The 19,062-nt window shown below is 36.0% G+C and overlaps 1 protein-coding gene across 5 annotated transcripts in view; it reads left to right on the top strand.

Annotated features, from left to right (window-relative positions):
- The window catches only part of POLA1 (DNA polymerase alpha 1, catalytic subunit), a 307,953-nt gene that overhangs the window by 135,894 nt on the left and 152,997 nt on the right, over nucleotides 1-19,062 (top strand). For 3 of the 5 annotated variants that reach the window (XM_005593197.4, XM_045383888.2, XM_065538316.2), the window contains 2 exons: nucleotides 11,874-12,052; nucleotides 13,767-13,898. In XM_005593197.4, the coding sequence (XP_005593254.1) occupies nucleotides 11,874-12,052; nucleotides 13,767-13,898 (311 nt within the window). Of the gene's footprint in view, nucleotides 1-11,873; nucleotides 12,053-13,766; nucleotides 13,899-16,096; nucleotides 16,263-19,062 lie in introns of all 5 variants that reach the window. The other 2 variants (XR_012430381.1, XR_012430382.1) reach the window with 1 other exon arrangement.

The raw sequence follows: 19,062 nt of genomic DNA on the forward strand, positions 1-19,062 counted from the left end.
CTGTGGTTTTAGGAGGAGGGAGGGAGATGGGGAAGTGGTGACAAAGTAAGAGAAGTGTTAGGGGGTACATGGTTTCTAAGAGGTGCAAGCTGTAGGCATAAAATTACTGTAATTTGTTTTTAAAATTCTAAATCTGTTTTCTTTATATAAAAAACTGCAGCTAGTGAACTGACACTGTTAAATAAGTTGAAGTGTACAAATGTATACATAAAATACAAGCCCTCCAACTGCCTAATCACAGACATAAAATAATTCTCTCGCTTTTAATGTAGTTTTTATCTTTGATTAATGAAATGTATTACAGTATTGAAACTTTAGTGAAGTTTGATACTTTGTCCTTTTAGTTAGTACAAAGAAATCAGGAATAATGGCATAATTTCATTTAGGAAAATTATTAAGCTCATGATTTTTTATTTTTAAGACTCTTTTGTGGAGAGCAACTATATTTTTCAACTACTTTTTTCTTTCTCTATTGCTTTTATACTACTTTCCTTGAAATGAAAGGCAAGCATCAAGTGTTGGTTTATCCTGTGGCTTCACTTTGGAAATTCTCTATTTCTCCCCATCAAGATACCTCCTGAAGTCTGTCTGGTAGCATGTTGCATGGCCAGGTGTTCCATATGGGAAGACCATTTTAGTGAAAAGGAGAGAGGATAGCCTATTAAATGAGTGAATGAATAAGGCTGTTGAATTGAAAGAGAATAATTTGTTCTAATAACTAATGGTCCTCATTATCCCACAGTAAAATATGTATCATTTTTTCTGAAACCCATGCAAGATTATTGCTATTGGGCTTAAATAAAGCAAAATTTTACTCTTTTCCATCTGTGAATAGGAAAAAACTATAGTATTACTCTTCTTATACAATAGCCCTATGGGAAACATGACCACTAAAACTTGAAACTCTTAGCTTTTGTTCTCTAGACTATAGATTTTTCTCTCTCTCTCGTTCTAATGAAAGCTCCCCTGTATTCTGTGGATGAAATATTCACAGTATGCTCAAACATCCAAATAGTCTTCCATACCTAGCAGACTAGGCCAGTGATGAGAATAGTCTAAAGTTCATTTTTGAATTTCATCTTTTAATAAATTTATGTTTTATGTATACTGGTACTTAGAATTATATGTAATATCTTTCCTCCAATGAGCAATGATTTGTACAGTAGTTATAAAGAACCTTTCTTCATGGTCAGTGATAAAATTTCAGGCATTTGGCTATCTGGGCAGTTTTCTCATTGGTCCTGAGAAATTACTGATGTTTGAAGAACATGAGAGTTTAGAATTTAATCTCTGAAAATACTGCTTAAAACAGGACAGAATGCACTTAACCCAGTATGCTCTGAGTTAAATTGGAAAGTAAAAATTTCCTTTTAAAAAAATGATGCCTACCACTCGTATCACAGAGGTTAGTTTTTGTCAGTAGACAGGGTTCAGTAATATCTAAGAAATAAGTGCAACAGTGGGCACAACAGGGCCAAGCGATATTTGGGGGTGCTGCTTTTGACAGATCCAGGGAGATCCACCTACAAAAAAGAGAGTAAAGTACAGATGGGTAGGGGTAGAATGATGCAACCAGTGGGTTCTTCAGGTATTACTTTGTGAATAAAGAATTTTGCCCTTTTTCATTATTAAGCTCTTATAAAAATAAAACATGACAGTTTCCAAACTGTAAATTATTATTATTATTATTATTTTTTTTTTTTTTTTTTTTTGGGACAGAGTCTCACTCTGTCACCCAGGCTGGAGTGCAGTGGCTTGATCTCGGCTCACTGCAACATCTGCCTCTCGGGTTCAAGTGATTCTCCTGCCTCAGCCTCCTGAGTAGCGGGCATTACAGGCGAGCGCCACCACACCTGACTAGTTTTTGTATTTTTAGTAGAAATGGGGTTTCACCATGTTGGCCAGGCTGGTCTTGAACTCCTGACCTCAGGTGATCCGCCTGCCTCGGCCTCCCAAAGTGCTGCGATTATAGGCGTGAGCCACTGCTCCTGGACCCAAACTAAATATTTTCAATAACATAATTAATAGTAAAATTAAAAAACGTTACACCAAATGCACTGCAGAATGTTAAAGGAAATCTTATCAGCTGATAAGAGCATCTCTTATAAGATGGAGTGTCATTCCAAGCATATCATCCAATGGCTCATGCTCCCAGTCTAGACTACTTTTGTGTTCAATATTAATTGAAGACCTGCTGTGCCTAGCACCATAATAGGCACTGTGAAGGATATAAAGTTGAGTCAGTTGTGGACCCTTTAGTCAAATTACAGCTCAGTCATTTAGTTGATTTCACTGTTGTGGGCAAGTCTAGTGGGCAACACACTGTATATCCCAAAAGAGGTGAAATAAAGGGTTATCAAATTTCAAAGGAAGCAGAAACCTCTCCTAGCTGGGCCCACCATGGAAGAGTTTATAAAAGTAGAGGCATTTTGACGCATTGCTGGAATGGGCTGTGGAGAGGCCATTGTGAAGTTGGGAATGGTTGCCCACCGTACTGCTCACCAATTCTTCTAGCCTGATGAACTGCAGGGGTAACCTATGTTATCGCAGCCACCCCCAAAGCACTTTAGGGAATTCACGGAGAGCCTCTTTAAGGGTTTCAGTTGCCCAGTCCTGCACCTCAGTCTCAACAAAGTGAGCACACAGTGGTTTGTTTCTGTGTCGCTAGCCCACAACAGAGGGCCAGTAGTGACACTGCTCATCTCACATGAGCAGTGAGACCTTTGAGAACTTTGAACCAAACCAGAGCATGTTTAGAAAAATTGCTTTGGAGCTTTTATATGAGTTATGTAACAACTCTGGCTTTGTAACACTTAGAGGTTTTGAAGGAAAATGAGGATTTCTCAAATTATTTAAATTAGATCAATTTTTTAAAAAGATAAAATTGTTTTAATTAAGTACACCAAAGTGACATTTATCAAGATGGTATAGCTTATAGAAAAATGGATAAGACCTAAAAATGGGTAAAGAAAAAAAAGCTGAATACTATACAGCATTGTACACATATACATACACTGTATTATATATATGTGTATGAATAAAATAGAAAAGGGTTAAGGTGATGAATTATAGGTTCCCCCTTTGCTGACAAAATATTAGTACTGTTATTTTATTTTTAGTAAGACAGTTTTTTCCAAAACCAGAAGTAAAACAATGGTTAAGCAATTACTAACTCACCTTCATTTATTTATTTATTTATTTTTTTCAGATGGTTTTGGGGGAACGAGTGGTGTTTGGTTATTACATGAATAAGTTCTTTAGTGGTGATTTTTGAGATTTTGGTGCACCCAAAGCAGTGTACACTCTACCCACTGTGCAGTCTTTTATTTCTCACCCCCATCCCACCTTTCCCCCTGAGTGCCCAGAGTCCATTGTATGATTCTTTTGCCTTCGTGTCATCGTAGCTTAGCTCCCAATTATGAGTGAGAGCATAACATGCTTGGTTTTCCATTCCTAAGTTACTTCACTTAGAATAATCGTCTTCAGTTTCATCCAGATTGTTGTGAATGTCATATATATATATACTTTTTTTTATGACTGAGCAGTATTCCATGGTGTATATATATACCACAATTTCTTTATCCACTCATTGATTGATGGGCATTTGGGCTGGTTCCATATTTTGCAGTTGAGAATTGTGCTGCTATAAACATGTACGTCCAAGTATCTTTTTTGTATAATGACTTCTTTTTCTCTGGGTAGATACCCACTAGTGTATCTAGTGGATCAAATGGTAATTCTACTTCTAGTTCTTTAAGGAATCTCCACACTGTTTTCCATAATGGTTGTACTAGTTTACATTCCCACCAGCAGTGTAAAAGTGTTCCCTTTTCACCACATCCATACCAACATCTATTTTTTTTATTTTTTTATTTTTTGATTATGGCCATTCTTGCAGGACTAACTCACCTTTTAGAGGGTGGGTGGTTAGGAACCTTGAGCCTAGCTGTTTTCCCCCAACATCTACCAACATAGCTGGAAGAGAAGTGGACTTTGTTAGAAGACAAGCAATCTTTGGACTATCATTTGTGTTATTTTGTATTCCAAGTCTATTTCCACACAGAGTTACCATCTTTTTTCAGGTTTAAAAACAGGAAAGGAAGGCCAGGTGCCATGCATGACTCACACCTGTAATTCCAACACTTTGGGAGGCAGGAGGATGGCTTGAGTCTAGGAGTTCAAGACCAGCCTGGACAACATAGCAAAACCCCGTTTCTACAAAAAATACCAAAATTAGTTGGGTATGGTGGCGCATGCCTGGAGTCCCAGCTACTCAGCTGACTGAGATGGGAGGATCACTTAAGCCAGGGAGGTCAAGGCTGCAGTGAGCTGTGATCGTTCCATTGCGCTTGACAGAGCAAGACCCTGTCTTAGAAAAAAAAAAAAAAAAAAAACGGGGAAGAAGACACTTGAAAAGCTTCTCCTGCCCAGAAATTCACATCTCATTAAGTTAAAATTTATATTTGCGTCTATTGTCAAGGGCATTAAAACCAATAGATTGAAGTCATGAGAATGCTGCTCATCAGGCTGTTTATTCTGTCAAGATTTTGAGAACTATCTTCTCCAGGAAAATAAAAATCTTGGGTATTCATTTAAACCAAAGGCTTGGCTATTATTTCTTCTAAAATACTCAGAAATTTTCCATTTACATTATGAAGAGATGTATTGTTGGTGTGAAAGACAGTTTCGGTTGTCTGACACTTATACAGTAAATTGTTTATCTTTAAATTGGATCTGTAATATTTTAAAAACTTGTTGGGCTGGGCACAGTGGCTCACGCCTATAATCCTAGCACTATGGGAGGCCAAGGTGGGTGGATTACTTGAGGTCAGGAGTTCAAGACAAGCCTGGCCAACAAGGTGAAACCCCATTTCTACTAAAAATACAAAAGAATTAGCCAGGCGTGGTGGCGGGCACCTGTAATCCAGCTGCTCGGGAGGCTGAGGCAGGAGAATCTCTTGAACCTGGGACACGAGGTTGCAGTGAGCGGAGATTGCACTACTGCACTCTAGCCTGGGCAACAGAGTGAGACTCCGCCTCAAAAAAAAAAAAAAAAAAAAACTTGTTATTATGGAAAAATGTGTGTGTGTGTATATATATATATGTTATAGTAGAGAATATAAAATTTTCTCTAGTTTCACATATATTAAATTATAGGGCAAGATTAAACCCTCATATATTCATCACCCACCTTTAGTATTCTGCATTGGTGGCCAATCTTATTATTCCTCTTTCCCACCTTCCTCTATTATTTTGAAGTATATCCTTCAAAATATATTTATTTTGTGTGTTAATATTTCATATTGCATTTCTTTTTTTTTAAGACAGAGTCTTGCTCTGTCACCCAGGCTGGAGTGCAGTGGTGCAATCTCGGCTCATGATAACCTATGCCTTCCAGATTCAAGCGATTCTCCTGCCTTAGCCTCCTGGGTAGCTGGGTTCACAGGCATGTGCCACCATCCCCGGCTGAATTTGTTTTGTATTTTTAGTAGAGACGGGGTTTTGCTGTGTTGGCCAGGCTGGTCTCGAGCTCCTGACCTCAGGTGATTTTCCTGCCTTGGCCTCCCTGAGTGCTGCGATTACAGGCGTGAGCCACTGCGCCCAGCCCATTTTGCATTTCTAAAAGACAAAGATTCCCCTTTTCAGCATAACTATATTATTATCACATCACATTAAAAAACCTCACAATTCCTTCCTTTCGTCTAATTTCCAACAAGTGTTTATATTTCCCTGATTGCACTATGAATACACTTTTTTAAAAAAGCTCCTTGTTTGGATTGGAATCCAGTCAGGGTCAACTTGGTAGTTAATCTCTATTTTTTTTTTCTTTGTTGATCCTCCCAGTTTGTTTATGAAAGAAGCTGGGCTTTTTGTCCTATAGAATTTTTCTCATTCTGGAGTTTACTGATCACATCCTGGTGGTATCTTTTAACATGTTCTTCTGTCTCTTGTATTTCCTATAAATAGTTAGATCTAAAGATGGGATTATATTTAGGCTCAATTTATTATATTTTATATTTGCTAAAATATAAAATATACGCTTCTTCCTAGGCAGTGGGGTTTATGTCTGTTTGAGATTCAATGCATTTTGCAACAAATTCATAGATGTTTCATAAGAAATATTTAGTATGCAATTTTCTCACCTAAGTGTGAATTTTTCATAGTATAACATGCATACAGAAAAGTGCACAAAACCTAATGAAAGTGCCTGATAAATTTTCACGGGGTCATCATGCACTGGTGTAGTCAGTACTGAGCTCAAGAAACAGTACATTACTACATTCCCAGAAGGCCCCTCATGTCTCCTAGAAATGATCCTCCACATACCTGGCATCTAATAACATATGAGGTGGATCTTGGGGGATATTACACAAATTGCGTCTTTGTTCTTTGTGTCTAGACTACTTTTACTGAATATTATGTTTGTGAGATTCATCCATGTGGTTGTCCTTCCTTTCTGTAAATTCTGTATAATATTTCATTGTCTGAATATACCACACTGTATGACTATCTACTGGAGGTACACCCATGAGTTGTTTCCACATTTAGGGTGTTTTGAATAGTGCTGCTTTGAGAGTTGTTGTACAGGTCCTCTGTTGAACATAAGCATGTATTTCTCTTGGGTATGTACTAAGGAGAATTGCTAGGCCATTGGGGACATGTATGTATAATTTTAATAGATTCTACTAGTTTTCCAAAGTGGTTCTACTTGTTTACACTTCCTACTAGCAGTGTATGGGTGCTCCACATTCTTACCAACATTTGGTAGGGTAGTGTTTTCCATCTTCATTTTACATGGTGGCATAGAGTTGTGGTTTTAATTTGTATTTCTTTGATGACTAATGAAGTTGAACACCTTTCCACATGCTTCTTGGCCATTGGAATATTTCCTTTCGTGAGCTGCCTGTTTAAGTCTTTTTCTGTTGTCCTGTTTGCTTCTCTTTTGCTTATTGATTTGCAGGCATTTCCTATGTGTTCTAATTACGAGTCTTTTGGAAGTATATATTACAGGTTGAGTATCCCTTATCTGAAATACTTAGGACCAGAAGTGTTTGGGAATTTTTTTGGATTTTGTAATAGTTGCATATAGATAATTAGCTATCTTAGAGATGAGACCCAAGTCTAAATATGAAGTTCATTTATGTTTTATATACAGCCTATACACGTAGCCTGAAGGCAGTTTTATACAATATTTTTTAAAATTTTGTGCCTGAAACAAAGTTTTGACTGCAACTCATCACATGAGGTCAGGCGTGGAATTTTTCACTGGTGCTATCATGTTGGCACTCAAAACGTTTCAAATTTTGGAGCATTTCAGATTTTTGGATTAGGGATGTTCAACCTATACAAACATCTTTTCCTATTTGGCATGCTTTTTAAAGAGTATAATTCACATAATTTACCATAAAATGCTAAAATCTTGAGTATATACAATCAGTTATTTAGGCACAGACACAGAACATTTTCATCATTCCAGAATGTTCCCTTGTGCCTCTTCCCAGTCAGCACCTCTGTTATAGTAGCAATCACTCATCTGAAATCTATCAGCATCAGTTAGTTTTACCTTTTCAAGATTTTCATATAAATGGTTTCCTACAGTATATACTCTTTTTGTGTGCTTCTTTCACTTAGCATGGTATTTTTGAGATTCATGTGTCTTGTTGCATGTATCAGTATTCACTCTTTTTCATTGCTGAGTAGTATTTCATGGTAGATATACTAGTTTATCCATTCTCTTGTTGATGGACATCTGGAGTGTTTCCATTTTGGGCTATTATGAATAAAGCTGCTATGAGCATTCTGTGGATATAGCATTCACCATTTGAAAATTATTTTTTCTTTAATCATACTAAATTTTCACTTTGCATATTGTCTTCTAAGATGTCCTGATATATGAAAACCTGAACTCATGCAAAAGATAAATGGTTTACTTCCTCTAAGAAATTTTTACAAAAAAATTTCACTCAATAGGATTCTATTAGTTAGCTTCCTTCATAGATTAAATGATCCATATTACAAATAACTGCTTGTAAATACCAGTTACTCCCTTTACTCATTTGGAGTTTCATTTATGTGGATTTTCCCTCTTCCCCACTTGCATGAACATATATAAGGGTTTCACTGTAGTTATTTGCTGTTGCACTAATAGAGACCTTGTCTTTTGAAGGAAGGAAAGAATTTGATTAAATGTGTCAGTCTCTCTAATGACCATATGCCTCAAGTTATGAACAATTTAAAAACTCCTTGGGAGTGGGGGCAGGTAAACAGGTATAATTTACAATGGTTAGAAAGTGCAATGGTAGAAAAATAATTTTGTGCTAAATGTCATACTGGGGGTGTGTGTGATAAGACTATGGTGACTTAAGTAAAGACAGTACTGCTAAGCTTATCCACCCCGATGCCTATGATATTACTTTCTATAAATACTTCTTGAAACATGAGAGTTTTGATCCTGTTGCCAAAATAATGTGAGATCCTAGAAATTTTCTAATTATAAATGACAGTATTTTAATTTCATTTCACTCCCTCTTCTGTACCCTCAACCCCAGCACAAATGAGTCGATCACTACAAGCCACATAATTGAATTAAAGCATACATCATCTCAGCCTATTCTGGGGGAAACCACGGCTGCTCTTCCTCCAGATAACTGGTTTTGCAAAGCCCAGGCAGGCTGCTCCTTCCTTCATTCTGTGCCTCACCAGAAGACTTAAGTCACCTGTCAAGAGCTAGCCTAAAAGAAATGGAAGTTACTTTTCTCAAATGGGACATAAAGTTTGTTCCTTTAAGCCAGTTCAGAGAAAGCTTTCAGTAGAAGCAATAAGGAATTTGGATTCAGTTTTGCATTTCTTGCTCAAAGACTAATGTAAGCAGTGTAACATTAATTATATGGTGTATATGCATGTAGGGCAAGTGCAGTAATAAAGATTTTGCCTTAATGTCATTTTTGACAGAAGTGTTTAATTTTGGAGTGACAACAATTAAAAATGGAATTACATGTAGCTGCTGTTTTGCACATTTTAAAATTCAGAATCCCTACCTCTAGGTGGCAGCACCAGATACTTGTTTCTTGTTTCACTCCAGCCTTAATGAGTTTAGGGTATAAGCAGTAAAACTTCTTATAAGTCAACTGAAACTTTGAAATAAGCTGCTGTTACCAGTTTTGTGAGAATTTGGAAAAACTAATGTATATGGTGACTAAGTCTGGGGCTTGTTTAACCCTGGATTTTCACCTTTTCAAAAAAGATTCCAGCAGCAATGATCCTTATTTTTTTAACATGACATTGTATATTTTCTTAAAACGATTTAATTTAGCCCTCTGTGGTTTGCTTGTTGAACTTATAACTGCCCTCCCAAGAAAATAACTTTTTAAATGGCATTTTGGTATTTCATTTGTACAAGGATCATTATATACCTAATATTTTAAGCTTATTACAGTCTCTTCTCCCTTTATATTTTTAAATTTTAGCGTTGAACTATGACCAAGAGAGTACTAAGATTGAAGCCCCTTCCCCTGAAGAAAAAAAATCAGCTTGGGAATAAATCTGAAGTAATTAGCTAAGCCAGTTGGCTTTGTTACTGCCATGGGAAGATTGAGTGATTTGTAGAAATGGATATTTAGGGTAGACATTTAGAGTAGACATTTCATAGGACCTAGTATTTTTCGCAAGTTTCAGCCAGTCGTTTGGGTGTTTCTCTGTGAGTAAGTAACAAGATGGCCCACATCCACTTTTGGCTTACTGTGCAGGCAGGCTGTCCCGGGTCAGTGCTTGCAAGTTCATGCAGTCAGGTGCACCAAGTGAGCCATGGCTAGTGGGGAGGAGTAGAGAGTAGCTCCTCTTGGTTCCTTTTCATAGCCTGGTCAGTTTTGTATATGTGCAAACCAGCATTGTTTTGTTCCTTTATTTTTGGACTGTGAAAGAAACTTGCCTTTTAGAAAAATCTTGCTTATTTTCTTTTTCCTTATCTTTTGATTAGTGTTGGCCTGGGAAATTGATTAATAGTCATAGGGTCAGAGAAAAAGTGAAGCTCCTTTCTCATAATTGCAAATAAATCAAAGTATTATGTGAATACTTGGATTCACAACTAGAGTTTGAATTAGCGACGGTTACCCTTCACTCCAGAGACGAACTGGCCTCATTCACTGGCGTGGTCTCTCTCAATTCCTCTGACCATCTTTAGCTTTAAATGTGAGGGTATATGTATTCCCACATACTTCTCTAATTTGCTGTTTCTCTTAGGGGTCAGGTAACTTGTAAAATAGAAATGTATAGTGTCTTGGTGACAAGTGGCCCATGTTAACATAATTTATGTCACTAATGAAGAACAGCTTTTCAAATTGTTCTGAATGTGCATTCTTTGTTTTTATCATATACTACCACTTTAGGAAATACTTTAATTCCTACAAAGAGTAGCTATTAACTTCATATGCCACATGAACATGTCTCGTACAGTTTTCTAAATGTATAATCTTGAATGAGTATAGTCTAGATTAAATGATGTTCATTCACTGTTTTATTTTTTCATTCAAATGGCATTTATTGAGTGCCCTCTGTGCAGTAGGCAGCGTTGAACTCGGTTTGTTCTATATTATCCAATTTAAACTTCAAAAGTGTATGATCAGTGATGCTACCTCCGTTTTGCAGGTGAGAAAACTGAGACTCTGTGTCTCAGTTATCTTATTCTTTGTTTGGCCCCTTTCAACTGTGAAGAGTCAGCCTCCAGTATTTTATAATTACTAGACGTCACTTGACAGCTGACCAAATAGGGTTTAGGATTCTGTTGCTGAATTCTGAATGCATCTTGTTAGATTTATCTACCCATGTAGCTGTTGATAAATTTTAAACAATTTTTTGATATTTTTGGTATTTGTGAGCTTTTGGCTCAGTGACTGTTTTATATTACTTATTTACCTTTATACTAAAATAAGATAGTTTTTCTTAGATTTCCAAAAGTTTTTCCTTAGATTTCCAAAAGATAGAAATATTATCTCTTACATTCTTTTCTTGAAAGCATCCCTCAGCAATCCCTAAAATTCTAAGAAACAGTGTAGAATAATTATTTTTAAGTATAAATTCAAATAGTAAATTTTGGCACACATGTTTTGACCAAGGGTAAATTAAATAGGCTGGCCTAAAAATGTTTCTTTTCTCTAATTAGTTTGTGGAAACAAAACAGCATAAACATGCATCGATTGATTTCTTATGTTGTTTTGAATGAAATATGGAAGGTATATTTGGTTTCAGGATTCTTGAGGACATTTTGTCCTATAGAATCTGTAGACCCATTTTTTTTGCACATATTTTAAATTTCTGAATTTCGAACATCAAGAAAACCATGTTGCATTTTGTCTCGGATACTGCTACTGAATTTTAACCACTGAATTAGATTGCAACCTACATGCTGTTAACTACTGAGCCAAGATGAAATCGACTACTGCATTGAAATCAGGGTTAGCTGTGTCTGCACTTGAAGGAGTTGTAATGGCAGTGAACCTGTTTTCTTTAATGGAATTTTTATTCTCTGATTTTATTCTCAGTTTTAATTGTGACAATTTGATTTTAAGAGAATTTCTTAGTACACATTTATTTGAGGTTTTCATTGTAACTTTAAGAGAGTAATAAAAACATCCTATCAAAGTAGTTGCTTCCAAACCCATGTGTTCAGTGGCATATTTCTGTCTTGCGTTGTTGCGGTTACTTGTTTTATTTATAAAGTAATCTCTTATAAAAAGAGAAGTCATTTGTCCATGTGCTCTTGAGTTCAAATGGTTGTGTGTATGTGCATGAATTTAAAATCATTTTTTGTGAGAGTTTTCTTCTTTGGGATATTTTTGGAATACTTTTCTGAATTTTTTTTTCTTTTATATTAATAGGACTTGACCCCACCCAATTTAGAGTTCATCATTATCATAAAGATGAAGAGAATGATGCTCTACTTGGTGGCCCAGCACAGCTCACTGATGAAGAGAAATACAGGGACTGTGAAAGATTCAAATGTCCATGCCCTACATGTGGAACTGAGAATATTTATGATAATGTCTTTGATGGTTCGGTTAGTTGTTTCTGTCTTTCATTTTGTGAGCGAATTTGTATAAAGGCCTTACCCCTTTCCCCCACTATGGGATATATAAAAAGGGTGAAATAAATACACTCATGTTGCTTTCATGTGTTTAAAGAATTTTAGCATCATGTAAAATCTACCTTCACAGCTTGCTTTTATTTCTGTTTGAAAACTCTTACTTGAATGTGCTTGAATATTATTTTGGCTTCCTAGAGTGCTTGACCTTGGTTTTTAAGTGGAATCCCTTTAAAATTGTAAATTATCTTAAAGTATTTTTTATTATAATTTCTTAATTGGTAACCTGTATTGTCCCACTGTCAACCCCCATCTATTAAGACTTAGACCAATATTTTTCTTTATCTTAAATCAAGTTAATGGGAACTAAGTGTTTTGGGAAAGTTTGTGTTTGTCTTTACACATCCCACTTACCTCCATTTTGTAAAGGTACTCTTATCTTTTCTGCTGTCTTTGCATATTAGACATTTAAAAAGTCACAGGGAGACATTCCTTTCAAGAAGTACTGCCAAAAAATGTATTATTGACCTTGGATCAGAGCTTGAAACTTGGCCAATTTACTTGATTTCCACTGCAGTGTTATGCATATACTAGCCATTGGCAAAGGAATAGGCAGCACAACTGTGTAAAACCTTGAAACTGAAAGAAAAGACACCCTTTATCTAAATTAAAAGTAATTATTTTAAGTTAATTTGGACAAACAGCAGATGTTTTGCATTTTTTTGAATCAAAACAAAGCAGTCTTTGGAAGCAAGTGCAAGGAAGAGGCAGACACAGATCAGCAATACTTGCTAAATCCTTGAGTTTTGCTTCATTACAGCTGTAAATAAGATAGTTAATTGCATGGAGGCTTGACGACTTGCAGATGGGCTAACTGTGGAAGAGCCGATGTCAAGCTCTGAAATCTCTTCCACCTGGAATTGCTTAGCGTGGCGGGTAGGGTTATGTACCAGATTGGAGCAGGAAACCAAGATGTTTAAGTATCAGAAAGGAAAACAAATGCTTCAGAAATCCCAACAGTTTTGCTATATGTTACATTTGCCTTGTCTTTGTTTAAAACAAAACACAACAAAACAAAATGTTTTCTCCGAACTAATATTTATTTATTTCAGATTTTTACTTCTCCTGCCTCCCTCCCCCAATGCACTTCATTTTTTGGAAAAATTGCCAAAATTTTAGATTTTCTAAGCAGACAATAAGTGATACTGTTTTTGTGGTACTACACTTTTAACTTTTAAACTTTATTTTTAAAATTAAGTTGACAAGATGAAAACAGACTAATGTGATAAAGGCTCTTGTTTTTCTTCAAGTTTGTAATGAATAAATACAAATTTAAAGTTTTTAATCAGTATCTCTAAGAAGGAGGTTTATTTCCAGTAACGTAACTTCACTGGTATTTACAGAGGAAAAATTATTTTATCCATAGAGTCCCTCGTGTAGGAAATGTAAAATAGTGATTTCAGTGTTTTCCCTTTGACTTTGCACTCCATTATGATGATGGCAAGGAATGGAAGGTATGTGTGACTAAAGCGGTCTTTGGGAGGAAAATAATTGAGAAGATAGGGTTAAAAACTCACCAATAAAACGAATTAAGAATATTCAACACTAGGACAGCACCTAAGTTTTTAAGCACAAAAACCCTTTTATAGCCTCACAGTAACTTTTTGTATACTTGTCCTGACTTATGTAGGGAACCGATATGGAGCCCAGCTTGTATCGTTGCAGTAACATCGATTGTAAGGCTTCACCTCTGACCTTTACAGTACAACTGAGCAACAAATTGATCATGGACATTAGACGTTTCATTAAAAAGTACTACGATGTAAGTATCCATAATGACATTCTTACATGCACAACTTATTGAGGTTTGGTACTTGTTTTTTGGTTTTCATGAAACTGTAAAATTTTGAAAAGACTTTTGGGAAACATTCCTAGTGAAATGCTATTAATACTAATATGATAGAGTATGTAATTTTGGCATATTAGCCTGACAAATTGTTTGATAATTTCTTTCAGGCATTACATCTCTTTCATTTATGAGCAGTATTTTAAATAATGAAATTTTTTACTTTAAAAAAAAAAAAACGGAATATAATTAAGAAATGTTTTAGTTTATTGTTACCTTAATAAGACTAATTAAATGATTGCTCAGATCTTTGGATAAAGGAAGAAAAAAATCACTATTGGCTATTGTCAGCAAGTAGAGCCAGTAGATTATGTGTGGTGATCTTAGTAGACTGCCCACACAAAACTAATACTTTTTGTGTTTATGTAGCACCCTGAACCACTCCATACCCTAGTTTTCTGAGGAAATCAAATATCTTTTAAATTTAAATGCAGTTTGTCTGGCATTCAAAAGAGAATGTCTAATTTTTATAAATTTATAGTATAAATGCCAGAATAGAACAATGAGTGATTTGTCTTCGTTGGAAAGAAGGCTTTTATTCAGAGTTTTTGTTTTTAACACATTTCACATGAATTAGTTTTTTTCTCTTCAAAAATTAAAAACTTCACGTTTCCCACTTGATTTTTCTTAGTGTTTCAGTATGTCATTTGTCATCTAAACAAATTTTCTGTTAACTTGAAAGTTCACTGTGACTTCTTTTTAAAAGCTACATTGGCAACACATTTCCAAAAAAAAAACATACATTAGTTAAGACCTATGACTTTTCTAAAGATCGTTCTGTACTTTCTCCTCATGTATTGGTTAACATGTAACAGCATTTTCTTCTTTAAAATAGAACTCATTGTGTGAAAAGCAACTATTAGATCATTAAGATGAAGAGTAAAAAGATAGAGTTCCAGTATTATGATTTTGGTGTTGAATATATTTATCAGAAAAGCAAGTCAGTTTGCCTAAACATTATTAAAAAATAATAATTATGACTACATTTTGGGAAAATCTGAAACATTTTAGTGAATAATCCTGTGCTGCCCTTACTGAACAGTGGATGGGAATAAAAGTTGTCTGTGGGGTCACATTCCTCAGTAGATGAAATGTGCAGCACATGAAAGTTTAGGCCAAATCAAAACTATTCAGCTCCTCATTTACAGGCCTCAATGAACAGAGTCTGATCCTTGCTTGACTCTTGGGAAGAATTCTGAGTTTTCTCTCTGTGTTTAGTCTATCAAGATCTTCAACACGGAAATGTTAATGCTAGAAGAAACTCATCTATTTCCTTCTTTAAGAAGGAATAGTCTGTTTTGACTAAGTTGCAAATACTCTGAAAAATGATCTTCTGTATAGCTAGAAATATGCCCTGACTGAAAGATTGATTTCTAACCTAATTTGTGTGTATGTTGTGGAGGTGGTTATATAAGTATTTTTCAAGCTAAATAACCTACTTTTAGGGATCCAGATATTTAACACAAGGTTTCTAGAGTATTTGCTTTAATTGTCTTTTTGCCAGCCATCTCACTAACATCAAGTAACAGGTTTTTGTAGTTAACTGCCCACTTGATTGACATTTCTAAGGGATTTCTGATCAAAATAGCCATATGTCACTCCTGGGGTTAAAAATTGATATGACTATCCTCAAAATTAGGAACTTATTTCTCTACTTTCTGATCTGAATTATATGTGATTGGTTGGCAGAGAAAGAAATCCATTATTCGTTCTTATGGCCCCATGCTAAACAAATATTTCAAATATCTTCCAGATCAGAGCTTTTGTACAAAAAGCCCCTATACCTTTAGGTTCTACTTCATTGGTAGACCATCTTGTTTCCTCCTAGAGGGACATAGCATTGAGTTTCTTTTGTTATTGTGCCTCAAGTGATACTGATTACAGTTATTAGTTCAGTGTGATTTATCATGGTGATGGTAATCCAATTGGAGACTAATATACCAAGTGTACTGAGGTAAAGATATTGATAGTAAGTATTGAGGTTAAGTGACTGTCTCTGAAGCTAATTACCAAAATGGTTTTCTCCTATTTAGCAACTTAAAAAATACTACCCACTGGACATTAAAGTTGTTTGTGAAATGAAGGCAAGAGTCTCAATATTATTTTAATTTTAGTCTTAGAAGCACTGCGGGGGAAGTCAACCTGCACTGAGAAAGGAAGGTATCTTCATGAGGAAGGGACTCCAGAAAGATGAATGGAATATGGTACTTGACCAAACACTATAACCTGCCAAGAAACATAGTTCTAGATGACTAAGAAATTAGATTGTCAAGAAAAAAGGTACAAAAGTTTGGGGTAACAAAGTATACTTCTAAATTACTTTAATTTTGGAAAAGTACATCACATGTTCTGTTACCTTCTGTCATGAATTAACAGGACTGACTGAGTAAATGTGATATAACAAATATTTGTTTATCTGAGAAGCAATCTGTATCACATTATAATATTTTAATAAATATTGGCTCCTTTATGGGAAAGGAGAGGCTTTTTGCTCCTCATCTATAGCAATGATTGTATCCCCTGAATTCTAATTTCCTATAACATTTAAACTTTGATATACATAGAAATACAAAAAGCACTGAGCCAGGATATTTTAAGTAATATATTAATTTCTTTAGGAAGAAGACAACTCTGCTTTGTCTTGAGAGTTGATGAAGTGTTGAAAGACTTTGAGGTAGCACAGAAAGCCTTAATTCAAAGCCGATTTCATGCCCTGGTCCATGTTGGTTCCTTTGTATAAAGTTGAAATTGAACTGGTATTTTTTTGAAAATCATAAAAAAGCAGCTTAAAGACTATAACTCTAAGCTTTTAGGGATGTTTTTGAAAGACTCCGTTTTACAGTGAAAAATTGATATGTGTTCCCCCTCCCCTTAAATTCTGCTCCAGAAGAGCAAATAGACATACACACACAAAAGGGAGAGAAACACTAGCTAATCTAAATTGGGAAATGAAGAGGGCTTTTTTTAAGCATGAAAATTTCATCATCTTGTCAGCTGGCAGAATGCCTGCTGTGTGGATTCACAAAGGCTAAGAATTACACTTTCATGAAATTTTCCTCACTAACTGCCCTGGTTAATTTGAAAGATAACCCACTGTTCTAATTCATTCCTCAATTGGGCGGTGCAGGTTTTATCTTTGATCTGACAAAGCATTTGTGTTAATCGTTTTGGCCCTCCACTAGACACTCTTGGGATTGTGCTTTTACAATAAATGTGTCTGTGATAGCTCTTTAGTCTATTATACTTACAATAGATCCATAGAACTGGTAATTAATTCTCCACTGCTTTGGAAATGGGAAGAATAGGTGTAGCTCTGTCAAGTGCTGCTGGGAAGTTTGTTTAGCTGGTTCATTTTTGAAGTGTTCCCCTCAGCCATCCAAGAAGCAGCCACAGAAGAGAGATTGAGATTCTGGCCTATCCTGATGACTTGCTGATAAATAGGAAATGCGACCCCTCTTGGTACCTGGGAGGAGGGTATTGGGTCATTTACATTCATTGGGTCATTTACATTCATCTCAAGTACTGTTCTTTTTAAAGTATATTAAACCCCCATTTTAATACTTAAAGAGCCATTTGCCTCTAAAGGTGGAGGCTCTAGAAAATGCAATAGTGATAGTCAACTTAAATATGTTCCTAAATTTTCATTGATGGCTTATGCAGGTTTTAGAGTATTCCGATGGGGCGAAGTGTGTTCCCCATCAGCCTTTTAGTGTTTCTAGCCACTTGTACATTATATGAGTACTTTACTATGATTTTTAAACATTGAGATATTGCTGGCCTTAGATGGGGCTGGCCCTTCATCTCAAAAGAACACATGAACAGCTTGTTGGTACCATGCGTATGGTAACCTCTGATAGTTGGTAGTGCCAGAAATTGGTGGTCTCACTCCATAGAAAGTTGTTGTAGGCTTTATAATCTCAGAATTCTCCTGAATTAAGCTTTTTGAGGACAGGGGCTGTGCTTTCTTTCTGTTTTATGTGTGATCTCTGCCACAGCCCTTGCTCTCAGAAGTATATATATCTTGATGTTTAGTAGCCAAAGGAACTGACAAGTAAAGGTTATATTTTGCTGTTTTTTCCTTAAAATTTTTTACATTGCTGTCAGATTGACGTAAGATTTATTAGTGGCATACAGGATTCTTGGGTTAACACAAAATTCTACAATATTTTAAGGTCATGAAAGCCATGACAAATAAAGTTCTTTGTTACTTTTCTGTTTTTTATGGCACTGACAACTCTGCATTTCAATATATACCTGTCCCCAACTCAATAGACTTAATTTTTTTTTCCCCCAAACCAAATACCAGGCAAAGAGACATTAACCAGAAATATCATCATGATGCACAATAGCACCCAGCCTAAATGTACTTTCATTGTCCTGATAGAAGAATCTATCTCTATATAACGTGGCAAAGAAAGTGGATGCCTAGCTTTGTTACTCTCTTTCTGTTCTCTCCTTGTATTTTTCTCTTTTATTTCTTAGTGTATTGTGTCATAAGCCACATTTTTAAATCTCTTTTGAACCCACATTTATGAGGAATTTAAAAAATAATGTGCAGTGTATGTTGCCTTATGATGCGAAAACTTCCTTATGCATACATGTTTAAGCACCTAGGGAAGAAGAGAGCATTTGACCAATGATGCTGAGCCTTACCATGGTGGCTGTGAGTTCTTTTGGAAGAGGCCACACACCAGGAAGTAGAGTGGGATGTTTCGTAGTGTATGAAGAGTCCATATTGCCGGGCGTGGTGGCTCACGCCTGTAATCCAAGCACTTTGGGAGGCTGAGGCGGGAGGATCACGAGGTCAGGAGATTGAGACCATCCTGGCTAACACGGTGAAACCCCATCTCTACTTTAAAAAAAAAAAAACTAGCCAGGCGTGGTGGCAGGCACCTGTAGTCCCAGCTACTCGGGAGGCTGAGGCAGGAGAATGGCGTGAACCCGGGAGGCGAAGCTTGTAGTGAGCCGAGATGGCGCCACTGCACTCCAGCCTGGGCGACAGAACGAGACTCCATCTCAAAAAAAAAAAAAAAAAAGTCCATATTAAGCTTGTTTTTCATCTTTGTAAGTTCAAAAAAAA

This window comes from Macaca fascicularis, chromosome X, assembly GCF_037993035.2.
Source record: "Macaca fascicularis isolate 582-1 chromosome X, T2T-MFA8v1.1".
NCBI classification, from domain to species: domain Eukaryota; kingdom Metazoa; phylum Chordata; class Mammalia; order Primates; family Cercopithecidae; genus Macaca; species Macaca fascicularis.